The sequence below is a fragment of the Haemaphysalis longicornis genome, unplaced genomic scaffold (genome assembly GCF_048455015.1).
Source record: "Haemaphysalis longicornis isolate Haplotype H1 unplaced genomic scaffold, Haemaphysalis longicornis Haplotype H1 scaffold_1, whole genome shotgun sequence".
Lineage (NCBI taxonomy): Eukaryota > Metazoa > Arthropoda > Arachnida > Ixodida > Ixodidae > Haemaphysalis > Haemaphysalis longicornis.
The window spans coordinates 241,159,340-241,182,952 of NW_027526203.1; the positions used below are offsets into that span (position 1 = coordinate 241,159,340).

Sequence of the window (23,613 nt, forward strand, 5' to 3'; positions counted from 1 at the left end):
CGCCATCCTCACTTCCCCACAGGGCCTCATGGCCTCTCGTCCTTAATAAAGTATTTCACTCACTCTGGGCGCGCGCGTGCGCTCGCTCGCGCGCGCTTCCAGAGAGGCAGCGATACGGCAAGAATGGTGACGCCATGTCATACATGCTGTCATGGCGGCCGCTCGGCGTTTTTTTGTCGAAACCGAAACTGGCACGAATAAACGACGCCGTAAATGAATGTTTACGCTGCGCTCGACCGTCTAATCTGTCATTCTATGATTAGTGGGCTGGTAGGCACGCATAGCAGCGAAAAAAACGTAACATAAAAATTTCGTGTCAGTACTCCTTTAAGTGTCTGGATACTCTATATTAGCGATTGATAGTCTCATGCTAGGCAGTCTGATTCACCTGCTATAGTTATGTTTGGCAGCTGTTTCAAAATTAACCACTATGATTGAACTAATGAGCGGCAATAACAATTTATAGGTGCACTCAAATTAATTTACTTTTCAAGGGAGACGTATATCCTTCGTCGACTTCGCCTTGCACAAAATACATGACGGTCCCATCGCGACCCAAGAAAGCGCATATGTGAGTTACCTCAACATGCTTCCTAGGCGGTTTCTGTTGACAGACAGATTTCCGGCCGAACCCGCAGGCATTTCAGGCAAAACCGCCTGTAGGCGGGGTGGTCCTGATAATTGGGCGAGAACAGAAGTGACCGTTTCCGTTCATTGGCGAAGGCACCCAGGGAAGGACAATATTTTTTCTTAACGCCCCACCACACGGGTGCCCATCTCACATGAACGAAGTTTACTCCTCCCCTACCTCCTCAGTGCAGGTATGTACATGGGCCATATGAGAGCAGAGGTGCAAGTATACGTAATTAAACAACGTCGCTGATCCACCGAATTTAAGAAATGTGTCATGCGAAGCATCAAATATATTCTCGAAAATTTCAGATTGCGTGTTTCAGCGATCAAAGGAGCATGCACCAATCGCACACACCCATACAGGAGATTTCTGCACCTACATTCGGGATTACCTTTCGGCTTCGCCTTGGCCTCCTCTAGAAAACCACCTTATTGTGCAAATAAAGTTACCATATTATTATTATTTGGCGGTTGTTTTATCTCTGACTCAAGTACTTAACACCGTTCAGTGAAAGTATAACAGCACCCGTAAACAAGAGCCTAGTTATACGCTAGGCATGGTAAAATGGTTCGTACGTTTGTTTGTTTTTAATTTACGAATCATATACGATTAAAAGGAGCCGATCTGCCCAGACATGTTTCGCGTAACATGATATGACCGGCTGACGGCGAGTTCAAACCGGCAGCAGCCACTACGGACATGTAGAGAAGGTGCCCTTGAAGATAGGCGGCGGCGGCTTTATTCCGTATCGTCGGCAGTCTTCGCAAGCTTGTCTTCGCAAGCAACGAAGTGACACAGCAGACACTAAGGCGTGTTAGAGTGAACCTTTGTAAATTAGCCCCACACGACTGACGCTCCTCACAATATACCGAAACTGAATTTGGCGCCTCAACCCGACGTCCTCTTTTTGCTTATAATTTCATTTATTTTTGTTCAAGCATGAATATTTCAAGAAAACTAATAAAAAGCATACAAACTTGTAAAGAAACTTAGTTATTGCCATAAAAGTTGCCTAATTTTAGCTTAGGGCCCTAAATTTGTGCCTCATTTTCAAGAAAAATTGTTAGCAATATCTTCAACTACTGATCTAGCAACTAGAGCGTGGCATCATGGCGGCATCCGTGTTTAGACAAATTTTTGAGCCAGCTTTACCCGCCTGGGGGGAGCCACCTTACGCGGTCCGAGAGAACGACCCCAGAGGGCGTCAGCAGCTGGGAAAACGCGTGCGGGGCGGCCTGCCCGGGGCGACCTGAGTCGACCTGCCCGAGTTGGTGAGCCGGTCGACTGATGCCCGGGGGTGCGTGTCCTCCGTGTGGGTGAGCTTGGAGTTGAATTTCCAGGTGGTGATGACGGCTTGCCTGCGTCGACCAGGAAGGCGAGGCCCAGCTGGATGATCTTCGGCAGGTCCACGTTGCAGCGCAGCAGCTGGTACTGGTAGTCGGCTGGGCCATGGGACACGCCGATGGGGCGGGCCACAGTCCCCGGAGACTCCGTGTCCATGGCGCTGAAGTTTTGCTGCTGGACGACACTGATGGGGGTGCGGAACTTGACCTCCAGGTTGGCGGCCAGGGCATCGAGAGCGCCGCAGGCTTCGTTGCACACCACCAGCGCGTTGCTGCTTCCAGCTCAGCGGACCCAATGGTTGGCATTGGGGCGTGTGCCAGTGGTGCTCCCAGCAGGCATGCCCAATACCGGCAGGGCTGCGTTGTAACGCGCAGCTATTAGGAAGAGCAGTGGGTAGATTTAAACACACACCCGAACCTGTCAGTATGGCGACGGTGCTCTTTTTCTTCGTTCACCTCCACATGCCGCAACACCACAGTGTGATTGTCCCTATGAACAAGTTTATTCCTAATTGGCCTACTTAGCTACAAGTTTGTCTGCGGCACGCAGGGTAATTCATGAGCGCGTCACTAATATTGCGTATCCCGTCACAGTTTCTTGTTCAAATAATCTGTCATTGAAATAATGAAACTTTTAGTGCTAAGACTGTTTCAGTCAGTTTCCCGCAAGCTATCAAAGCTGAAAGTATAATAGCATTACCCATTTATACTTGTACCCTTGACCGTGGCGACAGTCTGGAGACACTTGACCGTGCCCACTACGTCACGCCGTTGGACGCGTTGTCTGACTTCGGACAGGTACCATTGGACGCTCTTAATGTGGAGTGCAACACTCGTTTATCTCGACGATGTGAGCGTGTACGCGGAAAGTTTGAAGAGCACTTGCGATGCCTCGAAATATTTTTCCCTCGCATGCCTTAAGCTCAAAGTGTCTCTAAGCTTGCATACCAGGCACCCAGCTCTGTGAAAGAACTAAAGAACTATTTTGGATGTGCATCTTGCTTTCGGCGGTTTACTAAGGGAGTTGCAAAATCAAAGAACCTCGCACTGATCTTCTTTGGAAGAATGGTGCATTGGTTTGGCTTAGAAGAAGCAACAAGCTTCCTTTGATGACCGCAAGTGTGCCCTTCTGTAGCCTTCCACGTTGGCGCATTTTGATGATTCGGCGCAAGCTATTCCACACACGCATACAAGCCAAGACAGACTCGGAGTCACTCTTTTAGAAGAACCGCAAGCAAAACAATTTTGTTCGAACACGTCAATTAATAAAGAGCGCCAGAAGCTTGTTTATTTTTGCTTAGCTTATTAGCTTTGTTCAGTTTCTTTGCTTTTATACCGGTTGGGTCGACATAGTACGAGAGGTGTAAAACGCATTCGTGGGAACGTCTTTCACTTTTCATCGGGTTCTTGGGAGGCAGAGTTATGTGTCTAAGCGATAGATGTATTCGCGACTGGATGATGTTGTCCAATGTGTTGTCTTTTCGAAGCCCGAACGGCACCTTTCTTGTCGTGCGCTTGAAGAGGCCGACAATTTGGCGAGTTTACAGGAGAAGCCATGGTAGTTAAAGAACCTCGGTAAAGAGACGGAAGCTGCGAAGTCGAAGGAAGGGTCAGGGAGTATAAATGGCGAAACGGTACAATTAGTTTGGTATGGTTGTAGTGCTCAAACTGAGAAGGTACATGCGTGGCGCTTCGGCGGCGGGAAAAGGACGAGGAGGATACACATCTTTATTGTGGGCCGAATATGCATGGAATCTTCAGGAGGTGGAGTCCTCAGTCCAGCTAGATTCCATATGCCTTGCCAGCCACTAGAGTCCTCTTCACCAGCCGGCGGTGGGCGGACAAGCATGAGCCGGACAGGGCGGGCCTTCAGAGCTCGGGAGAGTTTTAAGGATTCAGTTTGGGGAGAGGGTGGGAGGGACATCCAGTAACCATGTGCAGCAGGGCATCGTCTACTCCACAGAAGGGGCAGCTAGGGGATGTAATTTGTTCGGAGATAGTTGCAGACCATTTTAGGGTGGGGAAATGTATTCATTTGCAAGGCACGGTAGTATGCTCAGTGAATTGGTGTCGGTGGGGTGGGGGAAGGCAGCGTCGGGCAAGGCGTAGATGTTGGGTCATTTCTGCGTACGTCAGGCAGGGAGTAAATCTTTCCGAGGCGACGTTTGGTTCGTTCCCCGGGCGACGTGTCAGTTCTCGCGTGAGGTCGTCGGCCGTGTCGTTCCGTCTCACTTCCAGATGGGTCGGAGCACCGTTGGCTGGAGCCCATACGATCTGTAGATGTCGCTGCTGAGGGGGGGGGGGGGGGGCGGAGTAGCATTGCGCAGGCCGCAGCGTGAACCGTTCCTGCCTGAAAGTGCCGGTAGGCCTGTTGGCTGTGTGTCGCAACACTAGTAGCCTGGGTAGAGGAGACGGCAAGCGCGATTGCCGCCTCTTCAGCTTCAGCTGGTGAGCGTGTTTTGATACAGGCAGTGATAGTCTGTCTCCTTGGACGGGGCTTACTGCCAGGGAGAACGCTGGGTAGGGGGGTATGTTGCCGCGTCTGTGAAGACCACATCAGCATTTTGACTGTACTGTCGCAAGGTGGCCTCCGCGCTAGCCTTACGCCATCCATTGTGGCGTTCAGGGTGCATGTTACGCGGTAAGGGTTGGACTTGAATGAGTTCTTGAGTGGTCGTGGGAGGGTCTCTGAAGTGGGCCGTCATAGCCCGGTGTAGTTATTCCCAATTCTAAAAGGACCCGCCGGCCAGAATTGGTGAGAGGGAACCGTTGGAATTGTATGAGATGTCCGCCAATTAGTTCGGATGACGTATTATGCACACTGAGTTGAAGGAGCAGTGAGGTGGGTGTGTTTGGGGTGAGGCACAGTGTGCGCTGCTTCTAGCGGTTTCACGGAATGAAGGTAGCGCTAACAATGAAAGGTTACTTTCGGCGCGGAGTGTGATTGTCCAAGTTCCGTTCAAGAACGGCACTAACGGAGGAACGCCTGGAGGTATATTCTCAGAACTTAGAGTTAGTCTGTTCTATTTTCTGATTGCTTGGTAACGTGTATTCGGTGAACACCTTTGACTTTCCGCAAAAAAGAGAGTTGGGTCACGTTGCTATTTTCAAAGACGTACGATTGGCTAGGTTATTTGGCCACTCAGCGGCCTAAGGTAGATTTACTGACACAACCCTCCCATTCTCTGTTACACCCCTTTGGAGGCGGCGTCTTTGTAATAAAGCGAAGTTGTTTGATGTTTTGCAAAGAAGGTAGGCGAGTCTCGCTTGATGCGGAGTCTGCCCGAATTATGAGCGACCATATCATGCTGTGCAAATGCAGTGAAAACCCGATATAATGAAGTGACCGGGAACCGAGAAATATTTCTTTAAATCAAGAACTTCGTAAAATCGGGGACTGTCCTTTTAGAAGCAGTCGGTGCCGTGAATTCGATATCGAAAGGGAAGCGCGTCCCAGCAGCTACAATGGCACCGTTACTGCAGCGGCTGCGGCGCTCGCCTGTCGGTAATTTAGCAATGAGCTAAAAGTCCGCAGTGAAAAAAATAACAATAACATGCCAGGGGTTCTGGGAGTAATGAATTCATTTCCTGGCAAAAAAAAAAAAAAAAAGCCTGAGATTTTCGCCTGCCTGCGCTTCGTTAGCATTGGGCGGCCAGACCTTTCGTAGCACGCAAGCGCGTTCAACGCCTCCTCTGTTCTTTTGTGAGACCCAGCAAAGCGCCTGAGCAAGTCAGGAGCGCCCATAACCTGTCCTGGAGCGGGCACAGGAGCTTCATCGGTTTCTGGGTAGTCAGCATACCCTGACACATCTTGTGCTGCAGAAGCTAATGGTACCATTTCCTCATCTTTCAAAACTTCTGTCGTACCAGCGTATGCGTCGGCGCTCAGATAGTCGTGGAAGCTCAGATCGGCTACCACATCGTTAAGCCGACGAAGGTGTCCCGAGGAACTGCAGGCGCGATTTCTTCTCGGACGTGTTGACGGCTTGCGGAGCTCGAGATGCTGTTAAATGGGGAAAGGCGATGAATCTATTTCGTTAGTTCATGTTCATAAAAGCACTGAACCGTATGGACCCCTGAAGGGGGATCGGAATTTATTCGTTAGATACGGAAATTCGTAATATCGAGTTTCGTTGGATCGAGTTTTCACTGCAGTCCTTGTAAGTTGTATTGAGCATCGCCCACGAGGTGCCGAATTCGATCAATGAGCCATCATCGATCATCGTCCCATTCTTAAAAGGGCCCTGAAAGGGGTTTTGCCGATACAAGGGTGTTCACATTTTCAGGTAAATCGATGTTCCAGTAATCGCCTCTTTCAAGAATTTTGTTAAAACGATGAGCATTAGTGGAATTATTGCAAATCAAAACATCGCATTTTCGCCCGTGCCGCGATTCTCCCTCATTTCGTCCACATCCTCGCACCACGCAAGCGTGACGACCCATGATGCCTCGCTTATCGTTGACGTCTGCAAGAACATCCGGTTGCGCGCGTCTGCTACTGCGATATTCTGCACCGCAGCATCGCTTGACACGGGGCCTTCCGGCTTTCTGCGTTCCGTTTGCGTCGTTTTTTTTTTTTTTTTGTCATTGCGCTTACGAATCCTGAACTTCGCTCACGGCTGGAAAAGCTGACACAAAATGGGGCGGGACCCTTACGCTTCCACACCCCGCCGAAAGATTACGCGAAAAGAAAACAACCGTGTCAGAGACACCTCGCGGACGCGACGTCGTCATGTGCTGGTACATAAGGGAGCCTAAGGACGAAAAAATCGCCTCAAAATGTGTCATAGTGAGCACGTAAATGCGTTCCGAACCGACGTTGGTTTATACATTGCTCAACTGGCCGCTTGTTCGCGCCAATGTAGAGCTTGGTCGTGTTGTGGTGACGCCATGCACGCGCGTGCACAGGCATGCAGTTGTAGTATTCCATTCCGTTATTCCGATCGGTTCTGAACAATTATAGCTGTCACAAAAAGCAGCCGAAGGGTTGCACGGTACGGCACAGGGACTTTTTTAAAGTGCATAGTGCATTCCATTCACCCTCCCACCCCCTTACTTTCTGGGAAACTTCTAGGCGACCCCGGGTTTATCAGCAATTAGACAAGTACACCGTAAACGATATTAAGAGCGGTCCCAAAGGAGTAACGAGTGAGTTATGGGGGCGCGCCTACCTCTTTGTACGACTGTGCATATTCTTGCAAAAAACAATTATTCCACCATCAGTTTTTCCCCTGATGGCCTGGAGGCCCTTTTCTCTCTATAAAGGCCGTTCGTTCATTTTTTTACGGTCTCAGTGCTGCCAATTGCGATATGTGAAGGGTTTGGTTGCCTGCCTCGGCCCTATATCCACACCCCCCTCCCCCTCCCTCGCTTCAGCCAACCATGTGTGTTGCGTAAGTGGATTGAAGGAAAATATGTTTGCTCTATATAAAGACATACCAATTCGGCAAAATGCACACATCAGTATTTCTTTCTCTGCAAGTACAATAGTCTTTTTATATATTGAAAGCACGAATTTGACAACTGAACAAATCGTTCCAATGACTTAAACGATCCGTTGACGTTTCATATGGTAGTTTCGCAGTTCAACCAAAAGGTACGTTTTGGATTCGCGAATACGACACGCAAACCACTTAGACGCGCGACGTGGATAGAGTGAGCGAGGCGGTTTATCCCACTGCGCCCCGACACAATTGGCGATACTGAGGAAATAACCTGTATACTGGATTTACACCTACTCTCTGTGTCACATATCAATGTTCTCTACCTGATTTCAAGAATTCCTGGCTGGTTAACTGAACATTTCTTGAATAATCGTTGCACAGCAAGGTTCCGTGAAGCCCCACCATACCTGATCTCCAACAACAACACTGCTTCGTGCAGAAAAGGAATTGCGAACTTACGACCAGTAACAACAGCTCCTCTGTTAAAAAGTTATACTTGGCACAGATGACGTTGATCACCCAACCTAACGATTGCGCGCGTTCATTCAGTGTACTCGAAACGCCTTTCAGGACCTCTTTAACTAGAACAAACGCAAGTCTACAAATTTCCAATGCTGAGTGACGCCGGATCTTTGCCAAGTTAGAATGCCTTGAATTAGTTTGGGCTGTTGAGAAGTTGCGACCGTACTTGACTGGCCGGCTGTTCACATTCAATGCGGACAACAGCGATGTTGTTTGGCTGCAGTCAGAAACAGTTGACTGCAAAACACGCTCGGTGGTCACTGCGGCTTTGAATGCAGCTTCAGAGTCAAAGAACGCAGTAGAACCTCCCTTCAGGATACCGACTTTTAATTTCAGAGCCCTTTAGGGGCCCAGCATGTAGTCGTATAGCTCGTCCGATGTCACGCTACATAGCCACTGCACTCACGCGGCGTCACGCAACCAAACAGTGTCCTCGAGGAGATACCCTCTTGTCCCTCGATTCAGCCTTCAGGCCAAAAGTTGAGGATACTTGAACAAGAGGTTCATATAAGCAGAACCGTTCGAAACTCCTGGAACCGCTGGCATTTGTCATACATGTCCCCATTATTTGGAGCAAAAAAAAAAAAAAAAACTTCAGATAAATTTGAGGCAAAAAATATTTACTTAACCGGCAGTCTCCGCGTTCATTTAGTTCGGAATGCTCCGTTGGTTGGGTTTTACGATACTAAGCGGAAAAAGTGGCCGCCTAGAAAAAAAAACGCGGTCAAATGGCGCAGAACGGCTCCAGCACGTGCGAGGTGAAAGCGAGCACAAACAGAACTCCCGCTCGTGCGGGTTCAGGCAGAACAAGAAACAAAAGATACAGAAAAGGATGCGAGCTGTCCCAGGAAAAGGCGCGCGAGCCCTGCGAAGGCGGGAAAATTGAATTGCATTGAACAAACCTCTGTGCAATTCATCAAGAGAAGAGTGACGAAGATAGGGTAAGAGCGTGAGGGGTGGTGGCAAAGAGCGCATAAGGGTGCCACCGTGGCGAACCACTGCTCTGCACTTCTGCTTTCACCTTGAGTGGAACTATTTTAACATTTTGACTGAGTATCTTTGTGGCCAGTTCTGCAGAAAACCTTCGCACGAGCCTCAGGGCTCCGACATATATCTACTGTCGAAAAAGTCCCGTACTAGAAACGACCTTTCACCATCTGGCTACCCACCGACCTCGGCGGGATGCATGAGAGACTATCTCGGGCTTCTGACATTTGTGCGACTCCATGTGTTAAGGTCGCGGCAGAATGCATTGGCCTCTGACCAATTTGGGCCGCGCAAATACACACGCCCGAGTTTGAGAACGTTTCTGGAGGCCCAACAAGCAGCAGGACGTAATCGCACACTTAGCCCTACGTCAAAAATGCCGATTTTGAAGGGTGCTCTCTTTAGCTACCAAGACACCCATACGAAGCATTTTGCTACCAATTGCCTAAGTCATCCCTGTTCAAAAGCTTGCTATAAACCACGACACACACGTTACCTGTCATTATTTAGGCCATCCAGTAGGTTTAAATGCAAATTTCCGCTGTAATGCAATTCAGTGAAAATTGACGAACCCAACTACGGCATACCGCTCTTCTCTACGCATTTTGTGCGCCCATGACATGAAATAGACACGACGCACGCCCGCAGCGTACATTTACACGCTACCGCTCAGCGGAGCATACACACTAGCAGCGCGATGGAGTTGTCACCTGCAGGCCTTTTTTCGAGGAGAGTCCGCATCGAGAAGTCACGTACTGGCCAGGGGAGCAACTGCTGGTGTGGACATTGGTTGAGAGCCGAGGTCGCTCAGAGAAGTTTCTGAGACGCCACTTCGGCCCATACAAAGCCTCGCGCCGAAGAGTGACCTTAACTCTGAAGTTATACCCGAGGGAATAGTGCGCCCTCCCCGGGTGATGACGCCAGCTGAGGTTGTTCATGTGACACGAATGAAGCCTTATTACGCTGATTGGATTCTGGCGTGGTCAACTCTAGGGATGTGCAAACGTGTGGTTCTTGAGCACCGGCGGCTCGTGGCCTCCCGAACTGAAAAGGCCACCCACCGTTTTTTAAAAGCGAAGCTGTTTAGCAAAACAAAGAAACTGCCGAGCGCGCGCACGTGAGCGCGGGCCTCGCGGCGACCGCCAAGCGTCCCCTGCGCACGTTTGCAAGCCAAGCATACCCAAATGGGGGATTGTCCAAGGTTGGCAAAAAAAAAAAAAATGAACTTCAGCGTTCGCCGTTATCGTGACAATACTTGCTCGGAACGAGAAAGACAGGTCATAGCGTTGTGATGGAACATAGCCGGGTAGGGGACTGACGCCGTATTCTACGCGAGAAAGACGAAGTGCAAGACCAAGCGGCTGCTGCTGAGTTAGAGGAAGAGGAAGAAAACGAGGCACGGGGACAGGGAGCGAGACGGAGCCAGGGAACAAGGCGGACTGAACGGGGCACGGCTCTGTGCGACCTCAGGGCAAGACGTATGGTCTACGTGCCACAGTGAGGCAAGGCCGTCGCCAGTCTCCGCTACGGTTCCGGGCGTCGCCGCCAAGGCCCGGGACATCGTCGCCAGCACGGGTCACCGTCGACCGGGCTCCGGCGTTCCGAACGGCGCGTGACCGGGCGCGTGGCGGGATCAAGACCGTCAGCGGACCCGGCTGAAAGTCTTCTGGCTTCGGAACCTGGGTAGCCAACCTCAACGACGCGAACACCGCTTCAAAGGGTGACGTCGGCTCCCGCGTACCATACAACCGACTGTGAGCGTTTCCTGCCCTCGGGACGTTTACGCGGGGACGGTGCGCGGACTTAGTAGTTGCGGGCGCTGGAGCGGGCCGCGTGGGCTGTTTTTATTATCTGAGTTTCTCCATAACGCTTTGTGAATTCCCTTTTGTCATTGCTTAAACCCTCTGTGCTGTCCAGTCTGTAAATATAATGTCATTTCCTCATCCGCACCAAGAGCGTTCCCTCCGTTTCGTGTGATCCGGCCCATTTCATTACAAGCGTACGCCCCTCCAAAAGGATGTCCAATGATTATCACTTCCAAAAAAAATTAACGAAGCTCACACTTATAGCAACAATGATGGAGTAAAGGCCGTTGCGGCAGCAGCGATGAAGCCAACCGGCTGCAGTCGCGGTCTTACACCGTCGTGATGGTCGTGAAGGTTGCGTACAGCTTCGCTAACTTTAAGTCTTACACGTTAGTGTAAGCTTCCTCCATTTTTTTCCCCTTTTTTCTCAATAAACGTTTCACCACTCCCACCCCCTCTATTTTTTCTCTTTCTGATTCCATTTCTTGTACCAGTTTCGTAAGCATCAGGACGATTCTGCCAGAGAGGCGTAATGCCACAGTGATTCTATCCTATGGGCGCGCCAGAAACCCTACCCCACATGTAGATATACAGAATAACCTTACTGCATGCACATATTCATCGTAGCACAGCGGAAACTGCTGGTCCCAGAGAAGAGATTTGAAATTTTGAGAGTACCTGGCGTAGGGATAATATGGCTGAATTTTCGTAAATTTCACGTGTACTTATATGCGTGTGTGCACGTGTGTGTGTGTGTGTGTGTGTGTGTGTGTGTGTGTGTGTGCGTGTGTGCACATGTGTGCACGTGTGTGTGTGTGTGTGTGTGTGTGCACGTGTGCGTGTGTGGTCGTACGTGCGTATGCGTGTGTGTGCGTGTGAGCATGTGTGCGCGCGTGTGCGTGCATGTGTGTTGTGGGTGCGTGTCAATGTGTGTGCGATGGCTGTGTGCGCGCGTATCCACGTGTGTGCGTCTGTGTATGCGTGCGTGTGTGCGTAAGTGTGTGTGCGTACGTGTGGCGCGCGCGTGTGTGCTAATGTGTGCACGTGTGCGTGTGTGCATGTGTGCGTGTGTGCGCATGTGTACGTGTGTGCATGTGTGCGTGTGTGCGCGCGCGTGTGTGCACGTGTGCGCGCGTGTGTGTATGTGTGAGTGTGTGCATGTGTGCGTGTGTGAGCTTGTGTGTGTGCGTACGTGTGTGCATGCGCGCGTTCGTGTGTGCGTGTGTGTGCGTGTGCGCCTGTGAGTGTGTGCGTGTGCGCGTGTTCGCGCATGTGTGCGTGTGTTCATGTGTGCGCGCGTGTGTGTGTGCATGTGCACATGTGTGCGTGTGTGTGTACGTGTGTGTCCATGTGTGTGTCTATGTGCGTGTATGCGCGCGTGTGTGCACGTGTGTGCGTGTGTGTATGTGTGAGTCTGTGCATGTGTAGGCGTGTGTGTGTGTGAGCTTGTGTGTGTACGTACGTGTGTCCGTGCGCGCGTGCGTGTGTGTGCATGTGTGCCTGTGAGTGTGTGTGCGTGCGCGTGCGCGTGCGTTCGCGCATGTGTGCATGTGTGTGCGTGTGCGTGTGTGTGTGTGTGTGTGTGTGTGTGTGTGTGTGTGTGTGTGTGTGTGTGTGTGTGTGTGTGTGTGTGTGTGTGTGTGTGTGTGTGTGTGTGTGCGCGCGCGCGCGTGTGTGTGTGTGCGTGTCTCAAGCTTGTCTCAAGTCGAAACGTCGACATAAGCAGACTCTGAAAAGAAGCGTATACTTTCCCTTTTGCCTCGCGATCCGCGTCCGCATTACGCTTTCGGATGGCAGAGATATGCCTCACACGCGTTGCTCCGTTGCACCTCTTGGCCTGGCCACCAGGTACTGACGATGGTGACGACGGTGACGAATTTTGCTGCCTAGCTGTTCCCTCGCTGGGCTGCGTTTTGGTGTTGATGGCTACGTTCCACTACTAAAGAGCTGAATCACGTGCAACGGAAGTCCTCGGGATTAAGAGACAGGTGGAGCCTCGTGAGTTTTATTTATGATTTTATGTACTTGCCATCATCCCTCTGATGAGTGAAGTGCTACGGCCTATAGTTGTATTTCTATATGGAATTATACGAAACAAACCAAGTGCGTGAGGTGTGTGCTCTTTTCGTGTCGCATTTTTCGTAATGCCAAATGGTGTCCTCACAACTGCACAAAAGCAGATCTGTAGCACAGACAAAGCGATTTTTGTCAGTATATTTTATTGCGTCCTCGTAAATACATGCAATGAGATCGCTGAGTTTCTACGGTCGCGTGTAACAGCATAAAAAGTTCTGAACTGCTTAAATTCGTACGCCCTGTTAAGTATGCAGCGAAAAGTAAACGAGCTCGGACTGGCGCACGAACGCAGAGGTTCGCGTCTGGCTTGTACAAAGCCGCCTACTTTGGTAATTACATGTGCAGGATCTTAGCCGGTTCTAACACTAGCGTCGGAGAGGTCTTTTAGCCCGAATAAGCAAGCCAACTACCGCCAAATGATGTAGGTAACAAAACAGAGCACCAGACCCCATAGAAAATCGGTGCGCTGCACTGTGGCAGCATTGAACTGTGAGACGGGACGCCTGCTTCCGGTGTCACGGTGCGCTCCCGGTGTACTGCTACAGCAGTAGTTAACAGGCCTGTCGCAGCTGGAACCTTCCCAGGGCCCCCAGACACAGTTGTTGCACTCGGGAATCGAATTGGCCTCCATGATATTCTCGGCTGTTGGCACCGTGATGGAGGCGGCGGCAAACAGCTTCTCTCGCAGACTGGCCACAAGCTGCGCGACAAACAGCAGTTACGCTTCCAAATTTTATCGGGTATCTGTACAAGTCACCAAGAAAACAATGGCCATAGCGACCACGTATGTTAACAGTAAACAAATCAGAAAGCAAGTAAAAGGACGACTTTCACAGCGAACGTGTATCCCAGTGTTCCGTGTGTTTGTGTGCCCCGTCAACAAAACGCGGTGCTCCCTCCCCTAGAGCGCGATACAGTCCCGTCCGAGGCGGCCGCAGTCGTCCACGCTGGCGCAGAGACCCGACGGTTAGCTGGTTATCCACCTTCAAAGGGTTAAATGTCTCATGATTTTTTATGCCACAATCTTACGAGCCGACGAGAAGGTTCGGGATTTCAATGGTTGCTGGGAAAACTCTTGCTAACAGCGGAAGAATTATTGGGGTGGCCGTGAACAACCTTTGTCGCCGTTGGCGTTTTTTTAACCGAAGTTTTTTATTTTTCCCAATGTTCTCCCATAACCCAGCAACCTAAGTGACCACGAGGTAGTTACGAATGTGTATAATCTGCACTGAATCTCTACAGCTATATCTAAGCGATGGCCATAAACACCCTCCTAAAATATGCCATCTCACTTCTATCAAGATACAAGCTTAGTTTGGCTCTAAGCGACGTATACAGGCCTAATGTCAGTGTGGTAGATAGGTAAAAGGCAACCATGGCCGAAAGCCTTGATCAATGTATCACTGCGACGAAAACGGCGTGCACGCGAGCACGGCGTAATTGAACGCACGTGGTCAGCAGGAATGGACTCCTGGCTCACCTGCACTAAGTAGCTTTACATAAACACTTGATGTATTCTACAGCACTTTGGCGAAATACACACAACAAACGCAAATGACGGGACACAAAAAGCTCTTTTCATTAGCCCCTTACGGTGCTCTACTTGTGCTGAAAATCGTGAGTGATTCCAGTTTGTGAAAGGGGATTACCAGCGAAGCTGTTCAGCACACAACACGAAGGTGACATGGAATTTCGAACCTAGGTACGAGTTCATTTATTGTCTTGATCAGTTGTTATTATTTGTCCTCATTGGTGGCTAGATCAGACACCCCTAAACTAAATCTCAAATGCCTGCAATAAAGCCCATTTTAACACGACAGTGTGTTATGCCGGGGTACACAAACCTCACCGGAGTCATCCATCACGGAAATGACATAACCAGGAAAAGTTCCATTAAGCGCCTTATGTCCTTTCCTCTAACTTGTCCATTCAGATGGTGCTGCCATCTAGGAGAAGTGAAGCGCAGTAGTGCGTCATGACGCCTATAGTTCGCGCCACGATAAAGCCGCGTGTAGCAGCGAAAGCTGCTGTGTTTATCCGTCCGCTGTCTATGTGGAACGCCGCTCAGCTTGTGGAACGCCGCCGCCGCGTTCCGCGATCCACAAGCCGACCTCGTCGCAACGCAAGCGTCTGGCGTACACGCCACGGAGCAGGACCAATGTGGTCGCACCTTCGCCTAAGCGACCCGCCAGCAGGACGTCGCTCGCAAGGCAGACCCACAAGACTACTGTCGACCCGCAAATTATGCTCCTTTAGCGGTAGCGTACTGTGACTTCACCAAACGATTCGCTGACAACCCGTTTGGTTTTGTTCGCACGGTTTGCGAGCGCCTGGGGTTTCAATCGGATTTACGCAATGCTCCGGTGCGTGTAATCCCGTGTCTAATGTTGATGCGGATCACGGTGCCATACCGACGAAATATAAACAGCGATGTGCAAGTTCATATCGACGCACAATAAACATTCAAATGCTCCTGTGAAGGCACATTTCACTTTCGTGTTTTACCGATTCCTACGAAAGAAGGATAAGCCACATTTTTGTATTTACCGCAAGCTCTCTGAAAGTTTTCCACGACATGGTACCTCTGTCTTTGTGGCGCGTTGCGCGCTTCCCGACGTTCGTCGTGTTGCCTATAGGGCGCCACTTGCGTACTGCTTCTCGAGCGCCATCGTCGGCACTGTTTGCCCCCCGCCTGCCCCGCAATGACATTCGCGTTACGGAATCTGATGCTTGGCTGCTGCTGCTTTAATACAACGCCGCCTGCTCAACATTGCCTGTCGGAGGACGCAAGAATGGCGAGACTAGCGTCTAAACAAAGAAACGCACACAAACGAACGAGGTTGCGCTTTTCCGCGGCAAACGACGCTCGGTTCCGGGGCATGATGGTATCACGTGGCTACACCACCGAAATCTGAATGACTCCACCATTTCCGTACTTTTGGTCCTTGTTAATGACTACTGAGCAACGGGCGAAGTTTTAGAACTCAAACTCACGCTCATTCATCCGTTACGAAAGCCGAACGAAAATCCCACTAACATCTTTAATCTCCGCCCGATCTCCCTTACCCCGGTGCTCTGTAAACTCATCAAACGCCTCATTAATAATCGCCTTTAGCATAATCTCGAGTACATCTAACCATGGTTCCATCCGGCGCAGACGAACTTTCGCCCAAATATCAGTAGTCATGACTGCCTTTGCCTGCTACACCGCGTCTTCAATCACAACTCCCGGGCGGGTAGCCCAGACTACATCGTTGCAATTGACGTGCGCAAGGCATTCGATCGCTGCTATTCTCGAGGTGTTAACTCAGGGCATTGCCTAGTCAAAGAGCCCAAAACAGGGCAGTAGTTTCCTTGAGAACCGTCCCATCCTTCTTAGCAGCACGTACCCGGGATAGAGCCATAGGACCTACTACTGCGATAGCGGTGTGCCCCAGGGCTCTATCCTCGGCCCGTGCTTTTCAACCTTGCCATGGCCCGCGTTAACTGCTCGTACGCTCGAATGGGACTCTGCCGCTCGCTTTGGTATATATGCCGATGATCTCACGGTGTGGGTAGAAGCCGCTGACTTCAAACAGTAGAGCTGTTTAATCCGACACATATCTCTCCGTTGTAGACAGAAAACCCCGAAGCCTAAGAAAGAAATGTTGTTAGGGAGGTCCCGAAATCGAATCCGGGACCTTTACGCCGTGAAACCGGCCACCTAACCACTGGACCACCCCATAGGCCTGAAGGGTACGGGTTAGCATCGGTGGAGAACCATAACATGTGCAGACAATTGGAAAGAAAAAATTCCCCCGCATTTCCCCGAGGGGGAGAATGTGAAAGTGCGAATGCACGGTTGTCGGCCCGCTTGCGGCGCTTGCGCTCGGCCCCCGCAGCCCACCGCCTCGCCGCCTTCTCTTCCATCTCTTCCATCGGGTTTGTAGTATCACGTGTACATGTACACGCAGTTATCAAGCCGCTATAACGCCGCTGAGTCGCCAACGCACGCCGCTGACGACGTAGTTTGAATGCGTTAAAGATATAAAGCGCGTCACTAACACTGATATCACCGTCGCGTCCGTGGCTTGGTCGGTAGAGCGTCGCGCTGCGGCCGCAAAGTCCTCGGATCGAAACCTGGCGCTGGATGCTGTTTCTTTTTTAAATATAGAGGAGCACTGCGGACGCCGATGCCGCCGCCGCCGCCGACGCCGGCGGTGGATGGTTTGGGGTCGCTTATAAAGTGCATTCGCGCTTAAAAAAAACTCTTCCCCTTGTCGGAATCGAACCGCGATCCTGCGCGTTTTAAACCGGTGTCTATCCGATTGTGCTATTACTGCATTACGGGGCACAGCATTTCCTTTGGGTTCGTAGCGCGGGCGTTGGCTTTGAACTTGGCCGCGGGTTGTAGCGCGCGCTAGTGTGGGCCACTTTGAGAGAGATGTAAAAACATGCGGACGAAACTATCCGGGCCTGCCAGTCATGGAGACCTTTCAGCAGCAAGTTCAGAAATAAATGCGAGGTGATGACATATGGAGCGGAAGCGGCGCCTTACTAAACAACCAGAAAGCAAACTTAGGTCAGCTCAACGGACCATGGAACGAATAATGGTCGGAGTAACACTTAAAGGGGCCCTGAAAGGCGTTTTGAGCACACTAAATGAACTAGCGCAATCGTTAGATTGGGTCGTCAACGTCAGCTGTGCCAAGTATTACTCTTTTACGTGCAGCGGGAAGGCAGCGGGAAGCTCACACTTTTGTTGCAACGTTTGTCGCCCTTTTCTCACCCTTCCCTGTATGTTTTTGGACGCCGCCATCTTCACATGTCTACGTCATCGATTCCCAGATGTTCGTCATGAGGTAGACATCCTGCTATTGGGCGGCTTTTTCACGCACTTCCGGCAAAGAGATGTGTCGTCTGCTCAGCGTCGGCTCGCCGGCTGATCTGCCAGCCGAGTGCCGGTGTGCTTGGACATTTTACGACAAACGAAACAAGTGTAAACAAACGCTTAACCGTTCGCCGTTTCTTGACATGGCCGTTCCTTGACATGGCAGGGGCCGCTTTTAGAACCTGGGACTCGCAAATGGCGCTCTCCCAGAACTGCCCCAACCTGTGCGTCGGCAGGAAATGGCAGGAACTGCCCCGGCTGTGCGTCGGCAGGAAATGGAGAGGAGCGTCTTTCCAGATGTGCTAGCTAGGGGCTACACCACCGCGCGACACAAGCGCAGACACCGAAACAATTCAGCATGTGAGCTAAGTAATTCCCATTTATACCGATTTAAACTAATTATTTTAGTAAGTTTGAGAATTCCGAGATAGCTGATGGAACTTTTATAATCGCTATTTATCAGATCACGTCTTCTTCAGCTTAGGAGACGAAACCCTAGAAGAAGTAAAAGAATATAACTACCTCGGACAGATGGTTAGTGCCGACCCCAACCACGAGAAAGAAATCCGGCGCAGAATAGGTATAGCTTGGGGAGCCCTCGCCAAGTACTCCCAAATAATAAAAAGTAAGCTACCTCTCTCACTCAATAGAAAAATTTGCAACAAGTGCATACTGCCGTTGAGGACATACGGAGATGAAACTTGGCGCTTTACTAAACAACTAGAAAGCAAACTTAGTTCGGTTAAGCGGGCCATGACCTGCTGCGGTGGCTAAAGTGGCTGGTCGCGGGTTGGATTCCCGGCCGCGGCGGCCGCTTTTATGATGGAGGCGAACAGCAAAAACGCCCGCGTGTACGAGATTTCGGCGCACGTTAAAGATTTCCAGGTGGTCAAAATTAATCCGGAGCCCTCCACAACGGCGAGCCTCATCGCCTTAGTTGCGTCGGCGCGTTAAACCCCACAATCAATCAACCAAAACGGGTCATGGCACAAATTATGTTAGGAATAACACTCAGGAACAAGAAACGAGTTACCTGGATCAGAGAACAGACTAGAGTTGACGATATCATAGTAAAAATGAAGAAAAAGAAGTGGACTTGGGCTGGCCTTAGTGAGACGAACCGACAACCGGGGGACAATTAGGGCAACAGAGTGGATACACCAAGATGTGTGTATTCGCCGCGAGATCGACATGATGGAGATAAAATTGCGCTAAAAAGACGGGACGACAGTGCAATTTTATTTCCATCATGTCAGACCAACTAGCCCGTCAGAATGCTTTGAGGTCGACATGTAGGTGGCGACCGCGTCGCGCTGCTAGTGTGGATGCTCCGCTGAGCGGTAGCAGGGAATGCTGCACACAGTGGGCGCGCTTCGTGCCTTTTTTGCGCCGTATGTTAGCATGAAAGGCGCAGACAAGAGTGTTATGCTGTAGTTAGGTTCCTCAACGTTCAATGTACTGCGTGGAAGCGACAATAACCTTTCGTTACTACGTCGAGAAAGGGGCGACCCATCGGGAATCTCAGAACGGCCGAAATAATGGCAATACACTTGTGCGTCGTGCGCCGTAGCAAGCTCGATGTTTCCCGAATATGGCTTTGAGAATTCAATAAAAGCATAAATATAAACAAATCAGGAAGCTTCGATCCCTAGGATTCAGTTTACAACATCAGTTTCAATCGCTTTCATTGGTAGCATGGCGCATTCTTGCATTTGTGGGGTGCCCTGAAATGGTAACACCTTTTAACTGCCGCGACATTTTTTCTAAGAGCTTACGATAATTTTTGTGTGTTCGAAAGACAACATGAATTTTAACCAGCCCAGACATATAAATGCAACCGGTCAAATGGGTCTTTTGCGCTGAGATTTAGTTCAATCAAAACTTTAGCGACTTTGAAGGCAGCTTTAATGAATACCGGTGTCGGGTAACTTAGCTAAGGCTGTCATCGCAAGTGAACTCGCGAATTAAATTGCTAACGCGCGCAGTACAATCAACATCTCATGTTTAGCTAGATTTTTGCAAAGTGACTAGCAGGTTTACAGTGTATAAACCAAGCTCCTGGGACCTCACAGTGAGCACAGATTTTTTGTTACGGCTGCAGTATTGGCCATTTGCGTTCTATTATAATTTAACAGGTGCCTAAAACAGCGAGATGTGTGTGCATTCTTGCGTAATATCGCTTAAGAACCATAAAAACGGCAAATGAAGTTGCCCTGTTGCAGATGTAATAAAACGTTTCCTTTTATTTCTCGTTACGACTCTGAGACAGCGCAACGGGTTCTCGGTAACTACTTTGTGTTGTAAACTGAACCTCATTTTAAAGCAAAGCTTTCTACCTCTACCCCCCAAGGGTTCTTTCGCGACCGTTGGTGTCACCAGAAAACTCCCGCGAACAAATAAAAGAATTCACTGGCACCGCCAGGAATCGAACCTGGAACTACTGGTATGACAAAGTGGGAGCTTGTTGTCTTACCGATTTAGCTACGAGCCCGCGCAGAAACTGGGAAGAAAGGAGGTGCACTCACCAAGAACACCAACGTGTTTACCCTCTGCATTCTCGGTGAATGCAACGTGATAGCTTCACGCGACATCTCGCGCTGCTGTGCGCTCCACCCACGGCACGTCTAGCAGCCTGTACGCGGACTGCGCATGTGCTAGGAGTAACAAACATTAATGGAAGCTCACGCCAACGCATGGAATCTCTCTTCTAGTACGCCAATGTGCTAAAGCCTGTGGCCTCCACTGTTCACGTAAAAAATCACAGCTCCTTGTCGTCCGCCCTCGCGCCAAACGACACACCAAGGAGCACATTAGAATACCCTTTGATGGCCATGCCATCACTCCAAGCCGCAGCATCAAGATCCTGGGCCTACATCTCCAGGCCAACACCAAGCGTGGCGTATCCTTGCAGCGCCTCAAACACAGCATCAATCAAATCATGCACATGATCAAGCGAGTTGCCACCAAGAAGCGAGGCCTCAAGGAAGCTGATACGTTTCGATTAAATTCAAGCATTTGTCCTCTCGAGAATCACTTACGTCAACCCCTGCCTTATTCTCGGCGAGGAGGACATAAAGATGCTTTATATAATGATTAGAAAGGCGGTTGAGCAGGCCCTTCCTCTTCCCATGAGTGCGTCCACAGAGAGGCTGCTTAGCACGGGGCTCCACAAGACAGTGGAAGAGCTGGTAGAGGGCCATCTTTCTAACCAGAAGTTACGACTGAGCATAACTGGTCGCCGCATCCTTCACTAGATTGGCTGGGCAGCACAGAATGTCACTCCCCTTGTACTCCTGGAATTTTGGCGACAAGAACTATAGATGCTTAGAAATACGAACCCCTCACATGACGAGGGTCGCCGACATATACGGGCTCAAGCGCTCAACACCACCCTCGGTGGGGATCACGCAGTTATCTACACAGACGCCTCAAAACATCGAGGGCAGCGGTACGGCATCATCGTGGCGAACTCCAGAACTAACCTACTTCACCTTACCCTGACCTTTGCAGAGAACAACAAACTACCCTACGGCTCATACAATCCAGCTCCTTCCCACACCCGACGCGTCTTCACTAATGCACCGGAAGCACTGCAACGCTGAATGTAAATTTTGCTCTGAAGTAGAAACACTCCGCTACATAATCGGGGTGTGCAACTTTAGCCCTGAGAACCATCCTCTCTTTCCGTAAACTACCTAACAAGAGCAATGGCAGATGCTCCTGTCCAGCCCCTCTCTGCCTACCCAGCATCAGCAGCATCAGCTCGTGAACAGAGCACAGGCGGCGCGAACTGCATTTTTGCTCCAGTGAAGAAGGAACCACTCCCCTGGGCAGCGCTCTGGGCCATTCAGAAATCCGAATAGAAGTATTTTCTCCTTCTTCTCCTCCTCCTCCACCTCCTTCGTATTTACAGCCGATCTCGTCGCCTCCGTCCCCGGCGGCAGCGACGGAGAAGTGAGATCTTCTAACACCTGGTTTGAGCTTCCTTTTATTTCATAAAAAAATTTCCACTCATGCCCTTCACCAATACAACTCAAGAAACCACCGTTCATGCATCATGCATTGATTTAACCTTACCAAGAAAATCTCTTTGAAGTAATAAAGGGTGTTGTTAAGTGCATTTCACTTCTCTCTGGTTTCCGTAATGTAGAGCGACGTGAGTGAATTTAAGTGAAGTCGCATGGGTAATCGTTTTGGGTGCCGGTTACAGCTTTGCTTTCCAACCACATTCACAGGGTGGATTGGCGCGATTTTTGAGCTTCCTTTTATTTCATAAAAAAATTTCCACTCATGCCCTTCACCAATACAACTCAAGAAACCACCGTTCATGCATCATGCATTGATTTAACCTTACCAAGAATATCTCTTTGAAGTAATAAAGGGTGTGGTTAAGTGCATTTCACTTCTCTCTGGTTTCCGTAATGTAGAGCGACGTGAGTGAATTTAAGTGAAGTCGCATGGGTAATCGTTTTGGGTGTCGGTTACAGCTTTGCTTTCCAACCACATTCACAGGGTGGATTGGCGCGATTTTTTTTTGTCTTGGCATTTAGTTCTTGAGGATTGGTTTAAAAAGTCGCGGATAAAAGTTTTGTGTGCTTTTCGTTTCCTTGTTTTTTTTTTTTTTTTGGGGGGGGGGGGAGGGGGGGGGGTTTAGCCAACGTTCCAAACGCAGCGAGAAGAGAAATAATGTAACGGGAAAAAACAAACGTTGGCAAACAGTATTACTTGCTATTGGAAGTACGCTAGGCGTCGTGTTCCTTAGCGATGAAAAAGCAGTACTTCAACAAGTAGACGCCAGTATTTTGAAAACTGATTACCCCCTTTTGAACCGAGATTGTTCAGGAATTGTGGTTCGCCTTTTTCAAAATGGTATTTAAAGCCAGCATTGTGGTGAAAAAAAAATCCAGCTAGTCGTGGCGCACACCCTCCACACATGTGGGCAACAACGTGCATTAAATTACGCAATTTTTACTTGTTTTGTTAGTGTAAAATTAAACATCCAGAAAGACTGATTTATCAATGATTATGTAGAGCCACGATGAGCAAGAAAGAAATGCTATCCTTTTTTGGTTTTGGCTTCGAGACAAAAAAGAAGACATATGACTAGTTAAGCCAAGTAGGTGAGGAACGTCGCCAGCGGCGATGGCACCGCCCACAGCGGCCCGCGACTGCAGCGACAGATTTCTTTCTAGTATATATTAGTATGAAACTCTATGACACCCCTATTTTGTAGTGCACTGTACCTCTGCGCATGTCTCTACCGTCACATGACGTGCCAATGGGTTGCGTAACAAAGTTGATATGCCTCTAGGCTCATACTTCACGTTCGGGGAAAACATCCGCTTTGGTTGATTGATTGTAGGGTTTAACGGGCCGACGCAACGCAGGCGATGAGGCGCGCCGTAGTGGAGGGCGCCGGATTAATTTTGACCACCTGGGGATCTTTAACGTGCGCCGAAATCTCGTACACACGGACGTTTCTGCTTTTCGCCTCCATCAGAAAAGCGGCCACCGCGGCCGGGAATCGAACCTGCGACCTTGTGCTCAGCAGCGCAACGCCTTAGCCACTGAGCCACCGCGGCGGGTACATCGGCTTTGTCGTAGGCGCGACTAAACGAGAAAAAAATCGAGGGACTTAGGCGCGGCAGCATCGCGCGAATCTTGTGAAACGGTGAAACGAAGGCTGTCCTTTTCAGAGCAAAAAACCGAAAAGGAAATGTTGATGGGGATCTTATGCTTGGTACGTCTAAAATAGAAATAGTAGATCACACGAAAAGCCTGGGAGTGATATTCGAAGAACACATTGTGTGGAATAGGCATATCGCAGCGATTTCAACAAACTTGGCGCGTATTACTGGTGTTCTTGCAAGGCTGCGTTTTTATTTCCCAACAAGTGTTAAGCTAATAATTTATAATTCCCTTTTGGTATCCA

General features: G+C 49.9%; 1 protein-coding gene and 1 pseudogene across 2 annotated transcripts in view; both read right to left on the reverse strand.

The window, feature by feature from the left end:
* The window catches only part of LOC144143257 (arylsulfatase I-like), a 66,091-nt gene that overhangs the window by 21,304 nt on the left and 21,174 nt on the right, over window positions 1–23,613 (reverse strand). The window contains exon 5 of one of the 2 annotated variants that reach the window (XM_077675037.1): window positions 12,949–13,511. The exons of the other annotated variant lie outside the window; for it this stretch is intronic. Coding sequence (XP_077531163.1) covers window positions 13,218–13,511 — 294 coding nt within the window. The 3' untranslated portion in view covers window positions 12,949–13,217. Of the gene's footprint in view, window positions 1–12,948; window positions 13,512–23,613 lie in introns of those variants that run through there. 2 annotated transcript variants of the gene reach the window in all.
* On the reverse strand, window positions 1,783–2,317 carry LOC144174640 (CCR4-NOT transcription complex subunit 7 pseudogene; annotated as a pseudogene).